The sequence below is a fragment of the Protopterus annectens genome, chromosome 4.part0 (genome assembly GCF_019279795.1).
Source record: "Protopterus annectens isolate FY-2018-M chromosome 4.part0, PAN1.0, whole genome shotgun sequence".
Classification (NCBI taxonomy): domain Eukaryota; kingdom Metazoa; phylum Chordata; order Ceratodontiformes; family Protopteridae; genus Protopterus; species Protopterus annectens.
In genome coordinates, this window is record NC_056733.1 from 587,610,734 (window position 1) to 587,623,405 (window position 12,672).

The window sequence follows — 12,672 nt, forward strand, 5'->3', positions numbered from 1 at the left end:
TATAGGCTGCCTCTCTCTACTACAGACAAAGGTGCCAGACTAGGGGTGAATCTTCAGTTCTTCATCCACTGGTACAAGTTATGTTTGATCTGGGTTAGGGAAGAACTCTGCTTCTCATGAATGGGGAAGCATGTTCCAGTAAAGGGACAGTCTCAAAACACATATCTCCAGTCCCTCCAACATGTCCTATTTATGTTGCAAAGAAAAAAGCAACAGAACAACAAGATGAGCCACATACTGTGAAATCAGAATCACTTTTATTGTAGAAAAACAGACCGTTTCGCGGAAAAAAAACAGCCCTTCTTCAGTGCATACAAAATACAACTGTTTAATCTTTAAATACACCTATCTAGGGCTTTATTGGTTCATCCTAGAATTGTTCATTTAAATTTCATAACCTATCATCAGTGGGTACAATGTCCCACATGGATAACAGCAACTAGAGGATCACCTGATAAAAGTAGTTGCATATATTGGGATGGTTTGATACATAGACCCATGTTTGTAATGGTTAAAACAGGAACTAAGATTTTGAGATCTTCCTTTGATTTTGAAAAGAAAAGAAAGAAGAGTAAAATACTCAATCTAATCTAATAAATTGTGATTAATAATATTGGCTGTGTGTGGTGGATGGAAACTATGCAGGAAGGAAAGGTATATTTGGGGGGTACTTCTGAACCTTCAGTACTCAGCGTATGATGATCTGGTAATCTAATGATCATCCAAAAAAGCGTGATACTATTCAGATCATATTGGTAATTTGATTTCGAATTTGATATTTGTTTTTGATTTTTGTTTTGTTTATTTCCCTTTAAATGATTTAGGTGAGCCGCTATACTATTTGGTACTATATGCTTTAGGCACATTCATCCTACAGTTTATTACAAGAGGTTGAATTTTTTGATTAATAATTGGGTTTAGTTTCTGGGCCATTATATTTATTAATGTACATGGATATTTGCATTTGTATCCAACATTTGATAATTCGGTGTTGCTCCATGATTTGGGATATTCGGGATATATACTATACCATAATACTATCTTTATTATTATATTATGTTTTAAGGTTAAGAGATTGGTATAGGAGTATATATATATATATATATATATATATATATATATATATATAGATATATATATATATATATATATATATATATATATATATATATATATATATATATAGTGAAAAATTTTTAATACACCAGTGTGTTTTGACTCATTCACCATTTTATTTAATATTAGGTCTAGTTTCCCACCACCACCATAGAAAATAATCCCAAATCATCACAATTTGATTGAGCGCATTTGCTCTGATGATTCTTCTTTTCAAAATCAAGGAAAGGATCTAGAAAATAGGTTTAAGGGTTAGGTTATGGTATGGGTTATGGCAATGTTACAGCAAAGTAACCTGGTTAAGAGAAGAAGAATTTTAGGTATTAAGTAAACCATATAATATTTCAATAGCCCAACCCATTAGGTTTGTTACAACACACGCTTAGGAACACTGGGAACTTAATTCAAAGTATAAATAATTATTGAATCTACAATGTGATGATGAATTATAGCTTACATTATACCAGAAAGATTTCTTGAACACAGTATGCTGGCTCATCTTCTGTTGGTGCTATTTATGTTACAGACAAGGTTTAGGTCCACAGACTGGATAATTCTGATGTGGTTTGTTTTATGGATGTGCAAGAGGTCCATCAGAGGGGAGATCAGAGCATGCTTTGCAGGCCAGACATAGATCACCCCCAGCAAACTGTAGGAGGCTGGGTACAGGTATAAGGCTTTGAGGAGGTCAGCATAGGACATGTTGTTTAGACGATGTATTATTTATGTGAGGAATCTCTGTGGACAATCCAGTTGTATATGCCTGGTCAAGTAGATGCCAAAGGAGGCATTCTACTCAATGACCAGCCTACTAAGGGCTGAGTACAGGGGAACAATAACATCCTTGGACCTAGATGCAATACCCTTGATCACAAATTGTGCAACATAGAATGATTTCCTTACTACCATACACACATATAATGGCCAAAGGCTAGGTTACAGTTTACTTATCTTCCTAAATCCCTGACCACTGGGTCTACTGTTAGGGGTGTATTATCAATGTGGTAGTTTCCAGGGGTAGCCATATTCCCAAATGATACTATTATGCATTTCTTGGCAATGAGTTTCAGGTTGTTGTTCAGGTACCAGTTATCAGTCTGTGTCAAGATTTTTTAGAAAGTATTTGTGTCACTTGTGGAAAGAAAAAAAAAGAAGATGCAACATGCTGCAATATTTATGCAAAGAAGAAAGTCAAATTAACCAATACAAAAATGCAGCTTCAAAAATATATGAAGTGAAATAAATGCCAAGACATCCACATGTGGTAAATTCCATAATATATAAAAAAAAAAATAAAAAGACAACTCAAGTTTAGCGAGCTGGAAATTAAACAATAATAAATTCAAGTGATATACCATCTATGAAGTAAAGGATTTAGATGAGAAACTCCAACACAAATAACATAGCAATACAATGGACCAATAAGCACACATATGGAAGAGCAACAGATGAAGCAGGATGCATATGAATAAGATGCGTCACAGGACAATGTTCTGGAACCCACCATAGCAGACTCGCACTAAAATTCAGTTAGAATTGCACAGCAAAGGAAAGAGCAGAAGAAAGAGAGCAACAGAGACATTTGCAGACCAGAAGCAAATTATCTAAGGGAAAAATTGCTTGATGGGCAAAAATATGTAGATAAATGAAAGAAATAGATTACTAAGATCCAAAATGGTAAAAGACCTAGTAAAACAGATGAACACAGTAATAGAAACTATTACGAGAAATTCACGTGATACAAAATAAATAAACGGGATATACTACTGTGCAGTTAAAGTGTTCACAAAAATGTAGAAGAACAAAGGAAAAGATGGAAACAAGTAGAATACCACCATGGAAGCATCAAATAGCAAAATGTATAAGGCAGGTAAGAGTAGTTGTATCACTGTTAGAATAACACAGAAAAAGAAACAGCTAATCAAAAATTCTTAGATAGCTAGATGTGGTTAAAGCAACACACAATATTAACATAGACCATGATTTACCATGCACTGTTTCCAGTAATAAACTAAGATATCAGCATAAGCACAAAAATGTAAAAGGCATGCAGATAAACACAAAGGAAAAGTACTAAATTCATTGATGAGCCAAAAATATTTTATAGAGAACTGGAAAACAAAGCAAAAGCAATACAAATACCAAAAAAAGAACAGACATATCTTGGAGAAAATAACACAGATGATGAATGGATACAAGAGTTAAAAGAAACAGCAAGAAGTTCTAATATAGATGACATGAAATGTAATGAAGTAGCTGCTAGAGAAATTGAGACAAAATTAAGAAATGGTCCTAAAGGAAAAACGTTTGTCCACTGGCTAAAGGTATTAATGTCTTTACACAAAGATTTAGCCCTGCATAAAACTTAACAATTCTGTATTGTGACATTGTTTAGCCATCTAGAAAAATTGCCATCATGACAGCAATGCAGAAAGGTAATAAAAGAAAGTCAAGTAAAACAAATGATAATCTATTGCTACACAATGTCATAACAGAGAATCATAAAAAGGGGAAGAATCTAAGACACAGATACATTACAAAAAAAGCATTCAACAGTATCTCACATTCACAGATTATGGAATGCCTACAGACATACAAGCTACACCCTACATCAATCAATTACATTGACCATGAATCAGTGGCAAACCACTTTGCAGCTCAGCCACGATAAAGGGCAAGTTGTTATCCCACCAATGAAAATTCAGATGGGAATATGTCTGACTGATACTTTCTATTGTGTATTGTCCTTAACCCATCATGCTGTTGACTTAAACAGACTAGGCTTTGGTTACATTTTAACTTCCAGAAACCAACCTTGTTCAAAGACATGCGGTAGATTTAAAAGTGCATAGTTCATCAGATAAAGTTCTGAAAGTGTAACTACAAATGGTTCAAACTTTCTCAGATGATATAAGAATGGCATCTGGTTTTGATACGTGTGCAAGAACACCATTTATAACAGGAAAGATGCAGCACTGAGAAAATATCAACCTCGCACAAAATGTGGCATAAAGGAACTTGAACTGGAGGGAGTTTGTAAATATTGGAGACTAGATGAAGGGTTGACAATAAAACACGAACAAATGAGAGCAAAGCTTAGTAAGGACTACCTCTGAAGATAATGTTGAAAACTGGACTTTATCTCAAGACAGACATCAAGGCAATATATAATCAATTTGCTCTTCCTATTCTAACTTACAGCTTTGGTGTGACTGACTCACCCCAAACACCATTTGTTGGACAAGAAAACAAACATATGCTATGTTTATCAAATGATATATAAAAATCAGTGCTCAGAAGGTAATACGGGCCTCCTGAAACTGATACATGCAAAGGTCTGCAGTCATGGGATTACATGCATATTTGCTGACTTCATCAGATCCAAACAGAGTGAGATATCTAAAGCTTGAAGTGCCAAAGTCAAAGATGACATCTTTGCTTAGTTTAGCAGAAGCATTTTGGAAAGGAATGGGAAAGGAAATTAAATAAGAAGTAGACGAGAATCGGACAGCAAATGAATGGGAAAGGAAATTAAATAAGAAGTAGACGAGAATCGGACAGCAAATGAAGTGACAAAACAAAGAAAAAATATAAAGAAAAGGATCAGAAAAAGAGGAAAGAAAACTGGAAAGCCCACAAATATAGTGCCAAATAGAAAGAACTCCTAGAACAATTACATGTTGCCCAAGATTTTATGCAAATTAGTTAAGGAGAGCTGAATTTAAACCAAAAAATGGCAGGTTAATAATGGCAGCCCAAGACAATGAGCTGCTTACATGTTGATTTAAAAGGTCTACAAAATAGGGAAAGGTAATAGAATGGAAGAGGCCAAGAAGACATTTGGATTGCAGGCTAGTGATTGCCTTCCCAATCAGGGACTGATCTCAGGGTATAGAATAGAGAAAGGGATAAGGGAATCCTAAATGAAAGACCTACACTGGTTTAGTTTATAACTGAATCTAGAACAGAAGCTGTTGTTAAAAAGGGATAATTAGTAGGGCAAATAAATAATGCACAACAACTATAGGAATCAACCAGAGGAGGTCAGAAAAGAATGGGAAGAGAGATTAGATGATTACTTTACAAAGAAACAATGGGAGGAACATATGTAGGACTCCCAAATATGCAACAAAATCTAGAAAATTTAGGATTTTTTGCTTGAAAATGTCCGCATAGATACTTTTAAATGCCAAGCAGACTCCAAAGAATTTTTCCTCAGGTAGATGGCAAATGTTGGAGGTGTAATGTGGAAGAAAGAGTTAGTACTTAGGAGCAAATGTTTCTGGAGTGTGATGAGTTGGTAGATTTAAAAAATTCTCTACAAAGTTTTCTGTCAGGAATGCTGGGGAAACAAATTAGTGTAACTAAGTAAATTATTTTTTGAGCTGGAATACAGGATCTGATATGTCTAAACATGGTAAGGCCTTGTCAAGTTTAATTCTGTTGGCTGCAAAAAGGAATTACTAGAAAATGGAAATCAAAGTCTAAACCAGCCATACTTGAAGTAGTGAATATTGTAACAGAGATAGAAGAATAGGACGTAGGGTCTTTTGAAAAGGGTAGGAATAAATTACATAGAAAAAATGGAAAATCTGAAAACAATACATGAAGAAAAATGTTTGGAAGAGGAATGATGCTTAAGAGAAGGGATTAATTGAACAACTTATGTAATGTTCCTTTGATTATGGTATAGAATGATATACGAGATATACAATGTTTGTAAATGTGAACTTGTATGTTTTGATTACTTTTATATAAATATAAGTTTGCCTGTGTCAAGTGATAATTCAATAAAGGTGTATTTTAAAACAAATATAGAAAAGGTGGGAGGAACAGGTAAATGTGGGTTCTATAAAACAGAACTGGAAACAGCTGCATATGTTGTTGTTAGCTGTGATACACTCATGGCTAGCTCTGTATATCGAAAGGCACAACAATGTGACAAGTTGCACTGTGGATTGTGCAAACACTACAACAGAAAGGTAGCTAAGAAGCATTGGGAACATAAACCACAAAGCATTATTGCCATTATGGTTCATGTTTCCACTACTTAAATCACAAAGCATTATTATCAGTGCTGAAGTTCGAATCAGATGGGATTCACCCAATACCAGCAGTTAAGAAAACAGATGCAAGAAAAAACAGATATAGTAGCCCAAGAAAAAAAGACAAAAGCAGCATTACTAATTGAAAATGCTACATCCAGCAATTATAGTGTCTTACATACTGAGAGAAACAAACTCATAAAATACATGGATTTCCAAGTAGGAACAACAGCAATATGGAATACAGATGCCCAGACGATTTCAATAAAAGTAGGAGAAACAAAACTAATGAAAACAAATTTACAAGCGAAACAGTATGTTATCAGTACATGTAAATCTATATGAACTGCAGGAGGAGGCAATTTTGGGTAAACTGCAGATGCTGACATGAGCACTCTTGACTAACATCAAAGACCAAAGCAATAACAATTTCATGAACTCTAATCATATCCTTACTTAGGAATGGGGGGTCCATTCAAAAAACTGTATTAGAAACCCAAAATATATGGAGAAATTAAAAAAGGTAAACTACTCTAATCATAACTTATTTTGCATGAAGTGGAAGGTGTGAGTCAGTCTCTGATCTCAAGTAGCAGCAAAAATTTGCAGAATGGAGATGAATTTGGATCACAGGGTGAGCAGATTTTGGTAGCTGGGTATGACATTAGGACAGAATGAAGCCATGGCAGGGCTTGGTGGACCCCTTCCAAATGCTGCTATTGGTCATGTATCTTTTGTTGTGTCATTTCTGGCAGATATACATTAACAATAACAGAAAACAGAATGCAAGTTCCTCTGTTCAAGTAACAAAACTCCTCTAAAATAATCTAAATAATTGGTTTGGTCTGGTACTGCAGATTCAATAAGAATCAGTAAACAAAGAAAGGAATCTCAACTTTATCTTCACTTCTTGCCATTTTCAGGCCAGTGCAACATGAAAGTGAAAAGGTGTTGATGCATCACTGTCAAATACTAAAAGGGCACATAAATCTATTTTATACATATCTCTTATAATGACATTTTAACAAAGCAGAAAATATTATACAAAATGATTTATCACTCTCACAACAAATAAATATCATATAATATTCTCAGTCCCCTTTAGAAATGAGCACATGATGGCCATGCCAATTAAACTGCATTACACATGGAAGCTGAAAGAGTGCCAACTGAAATTCCAAGGGCTAGAACTGTAATCCTCAGAACAGCCGAAGTTGCACTGGTAATAGATGGAATGTATACAAAGTCCAAGACTGCAATACTTAAGAGTACTATGGGGTACAGTGATCATCTGATTAGTATATAATACCAGAGCTGTTGGAGGGAAGCAGCTCTCACTTCAGGGGTGTAAAAGAGCAAACCCCCCTGCAAAAGGCACTTTAAAGGTGTAAGTCTAACAACGTGGTTTGGAATTTGTTACTTTTTTTATCATGGTTAATATTTAAGTGTGAGGTTACTATTATATAAATCTAAGTTTGCCTATGTCACACGTGATAATTCAAAGAGATGTTTCAAAAACTATTTAAGTATGAGGAATCTCAGGATCAGGATTTGCACAAGAGATCCAGAATAAGGACAAGATCTGCTTGTCCATTAACACATGCATGTAAGAATTTATGTAAGTATATATATATATTTTTTTTTTTTTTAATTATTATTTATTCACTCCACTTAAAACAATTGCTAAACAGATAAATTTATAAGAAACAGCCCTGTATTCTTAATAGACACTTATAAAATAATATCTAACATTGCTTCAACATGCTTATGTACATCACATAGCTGTGTTTTAAGGCAAACAACTAGCATATAGGAATGTATTTAGTAATTAGTTACAGACATATAAGTTACTACCATTGCAATAAATCATTTTTAGGAAAGAAAAGAGGATAGGCAGTATTGAGTCATCCTTGATAGTATCCTTGTATGACTGCAATATACTGAATTAGCCTGGGGAGTCACATGGGCACAGCCAGTTGCTAAAATAGTGGGTTTTGAGTAGTTTCCTAAATTGTGGGGCAGAGCTTGTAGAAGTTATGTGATTTGGAAGTGAATTCCAGGTTTTTGCTATTGTAGAGGCAAAGAGAGTTTTACCAGCTTCATTTTTATGTTTGATGACATTTATGAGATTTTGGTTTGTTGATCTTAAGACTCGGGTAGTGGTATAGGGTTGTATTAGACTTTGTAGTATGGGGGTTTTGTCAGGGAGGTAGTACAGTTTGTGGGCTGTGGAGAGCTGTGTAGTAAGAAGTAGATTAGTTTCCCTGTGCCTCAGTCCAGCAGAGCCATTAGTTCCCGGTGCCTCTGTCCAGCAGAGTCACTGCAGTGATCCCCGGTGTAAATTTTCTGTTTCCCATCCACTCATATAGGTTTCTCTTGAAGAGTGTTAGTGAGGGGCTCTGCCTAATGTAGATTGGAATCCTGTTCCCCATCTACTTCATATATATACATAATTTATAAAAATATATATATATATATATATATATATATATATATATATATATACATATGTGTGTGTGTGTGTAAGTATATAAGCATTTATTAGACATGGTTTTATCATGGATAATCATTACATAAGTCGTCTTCAGTTCTTTCATTTCTTACAAGAATGCTTTAATCTGCACTAATCATAGGTTGTTACTAGGCATGCAGTCTAGAAGACCACTGAGGAGCCTAGTCCAATTTTCCGGTTGCCCTGGAGCATTGTCTAGTTAACTGACTTGGTCAGAGTCACACAGAAAGCAAACAAGACTGAAGGAATAGGTTCATAGGTAAGTACTAAGCTATCTGCCCGAAGGCATCTATAAGCCTAGCCAGAATGTGTTGGCTTTCGCTACCCCCTTAGATTAGTTCCCTGTGCCTCAGTCCAGCAGAGCCATTAGTTCCCTGTGCCTCTGTCCAGCAGAGCCACTGCAGTGATCCCCGGGGTAAATTTTCTGTTTCCCATCCACTCGTCAAGGTTTCTCTTGAAGAGTGTTAGTGAGGGGCTCTGCCTAATGTAGATTGGAATCCTGTTCCAAAGCATGGGAGAGTCTCTGGGACAGGAATCTATCCCTCCAGCACGTCCTATTTATCGTTGTGGTGAGGTTTAGATCCCTAGAGCGTGTGGCTCTTGGGGATTTGTTTTTTTTAGGTGGAGCATGTCCATCAATTCTGGGTTGGACATGGCCTTGTATGTCAGGCAGAGATCACCTCTGAGTAAGCGGTATGCAACTGACTACAGCTGGAGTTTCTTCAGTCGGGCTGCATAGGGCATATGTTTGAGGTCAGTAATCCTCTTGGTGAGGTACTTCTGTGGTCTTTCCAGCTGTTGCAGGTGTCTTGTAAGGTACATCCCAAATGGGGCATTGTACTCTATGATGGGTCTAATGAGTGATGAGTAGAGGGGCACAATAACCTCTTTTGTTCTAGATGCGAACCCTTTTGTGATTAAGTGGGCCACATAGAATGAAACCTTGAACTACAAAAAGCAGCTTGACAGCTAATAATCATAATCTTCTGTATTAATTGCCAGACAAGAAACACTGTTTTTTTTTAAGTGACTTGTTCAGAGTCTCACAACAAGCAACTGGAGGTTGAGGAATCAAATTCTGGACTGAAGGATGCTGTTTGGTAATGGTCACAACTTTAATCATCCACACTACCTGCCAGACTTACTATGAAAACAGCTGGCTATCCAAGCAATTTAATGTACATATTAAGATGCCTGTGTAAATTTACAGAACCCAAGTAACACCATTGTCCTTAAACAGTAGGTAACTACCCAAATACACAACTGATAACTCAACCAACACATGGCTAAATGAAAGCAAAGTACAATAACATAAATACTGATGATGATGCCCAAAAAGGAGTATTTAAGAATTGAGAATATGAGGCTCAACACCGCTCACAAAAAAAAAAAAAGGATTGTTTTGGCCAAGAAGTCAGATAGTCAACCAACATACCTGCTTTACCAAAAGGGTTTGGTACTAACCATCTAGAATTTTCATAACTAACATTCAACCTTCATGAGCGGACAGATGATCCACTGTGGCAACCCCTAACCGGGAAAAGCTGAAAGAAGAAGTTGCAAGCAAGCAATTGTACGGATAGATTTCTTTTTTTTAGGGCAAACTTAGTATGAAAATAGCAGCTGATTTTCACTGCTGTCATACTGACAGCTCCTCAAACGACAGCTCTACTTCAGTCAATAGCCTTTTTAACAGCTATGTTTCAGTAAACAGTGTGTGGGTTCCTCCTGATTAGTCATTAACAGCATTCTGCAGATTTCACCTCAAGAAATTCTTGAAGCAACAATGATGCTATTTATTCCAGAAATGTTTTCTAATTTCAAACCTATACTAACTTCTAAAACTACTTTGAAACATCACAACTTGCAAAACAATAAAAGAAAGCAGAAAGTCACAGTATTAGGCATTCTGAGTGTTAAACAAAATAAAACTGAGCAAGTGGAATCATTCAAGTATTTTGAAGGGATCCTGTATGACAACATATTCTAAAACCCAGCCACATGAATCATAATGTAAAGAAGATTAGTAGGATGCACCATGGTATGAATCACAGCCATATAAATCCAAAGTCTACAATTCGTGCTTAACATACAGTTACTGTCTGTGTAGAATTCGCATGTTCTCCCTGGGACTTGAGCACTCTGATTTCCTCCCAAAAAATGTTGCTCAGACTGTCTGTCTAGTCCAAATTGTCACGGCATATAACTTTTGCCCTTGCTGGCTGGGTCATGGGTGCAGTCTCAGGAAGAATGACAGTATTTAGTAATACACAAATAAATAAAAATACAACCTATCACAACTTTTGCCGTAACTAAAACGGCATACTCACTCACCCTGGCCCTCTTATTTTATGCAACTGTGTATAACACTGCACTAAAAAGAAACATTCATTCAGTGTGCAGTCTAAAGTTACAAACACCGGCTAATGGTTAAGCCCTCCCCAAAATGGACTCACCCTACTGCTACTAAATGTAAAATCAAATGTAATTAGCAGTATAATGGTAATACTTGCTACTTGTCCAAACTTCTTACAGTAAATACATGTCTGAATAAATACCATAATTATCTGATATGCCCATTTACACTACTCTTTTCAAGAAGGACCCAAGGAAATATTTCAGATAAAACTTTACAAAGCAAAATAAATCATATAAAATAATTTATGTGAACCGCACCACCAACCAACTCTGTAAAATGTTGGGAAAGGGCCGGCAGAAAATGACTTGCATGATTAAATTACTACTGGAAGACAACCTTAACTCTTTTCCCCGTACAGAAAGAACAACTCTACTGACTTGCTTTACAGCGTAAAGTAACCTGCACCGTAATGGTCTTGCACAAACAAAGACATTTTACAATATTTTAAGTGCAAATACTTTATGGGACAATAGCAAAATAGCAATATAAAAACAAATAAGTTACACTGTGTTGTTTCGACTCACATGCACTATGACGTCAAACAAACTAGAACACAATAAACATGTCTCTGAGTCCAATATGCATGACATATAACTAGAAGAAACACTGGGTAGTCTGTTGTCCCTAATGGCACATTTTATCAAACAGTTTTGTTACTTCTGATGGCAGATATTAAATTAAATGTACAACATATAATGTAAAATCCCACGTTTAAAATTGTTAAAAAAACATTCTTAATAGTCAGCCGGCCTCTATGAATATTGACCCTTAATCAAAATTGCTCTGTCAAGCCCTTTCTTGACAAGTATTTAATTCTCCAGCTTTCATTTGGCTAATTCTGACCTGACTGCAGAACCGGTCCGCATCAGTTGCTTCGCCAGTTTGTCTATGGTTTCAAACCTACTCAACATGCCTTTTCCCACTGGGGAAAATTTACAACTCGGAACTAAAAACACATGGGACACATTATGTCGCCTACTAAGCCACTAGGAACGGACCGGAAATAGATATGACGGAAAGCAATTGCAGGCGGACTTCACAACTGCCTTTAGAAGGGAAATATTTAAAATCAATAGGACGGTTGTTAAAAGCCTTAGGAGTGGGATACAAGGGTTTACGTGACGAAATAGAATATGTTATGAATATTCAGTGTCGACCTTGATGTTACGAAATGATTGTTCATAAAAAGGCCGGCCCTGTTAGATAGGCGGTGACAACTTGGCTGCTGTGGGCGGGATTGGGCATGGCTTATTACTGAAAACGGGGAGAGACTTTTGCTCGAATAAACTGATTAAACGTGCCACCAATGCATTATGGTGTGTATTGATCTGATCTCCTCAACCCCTTCTCCCATTTTGCACATGTGGTTGGGGTGCCACTTCAGCAGTGACAGTCATCGTTCTCGAGTTAAGGTTGTGGTGCATAAACTGGCGGTGATGCACTACGATTGTAAACAACACGGATGGAACAGATAAACGAAGTGGCTGTTCATACCTTTGATTCTGTTAGTGCAGGGGGCTGTCCAAAACAGGGACACATTTTAGATATTGCTCTTATGAAAGTTGCTAGACTAACAGGAA

At 36.3% G+C, this 12,672-nt stretch overlaps 1 protein-coding gene across 1 annotated transcript in view; it reads right to left on the reverse strand.

Annotated features, from left to right (window-relative positions):
• The window catches only part of USP30 (ubiquitin specific peptidase 30), an 811,144-nt gene extending 799,065 nt beyond the window's left edge, over positions 1 to 12,079 (reverse strand). Inside the window, exon 1 of the mRNA XM_044068521.1 lies at positions 11,936 to 12,079. Within this exon, the coding sequence (XP_043924456.1) occupies positions 11,936 to 12,003 (68 nt within the window). The 5' untranslated portion in view covers positions 12,004 to 12,079. The remainder of the gene's footprint in view (positions 1 to 11,935) is intronic.
• Positions 12,080 to 12,672: the final 593 nt, after the last annotated feature.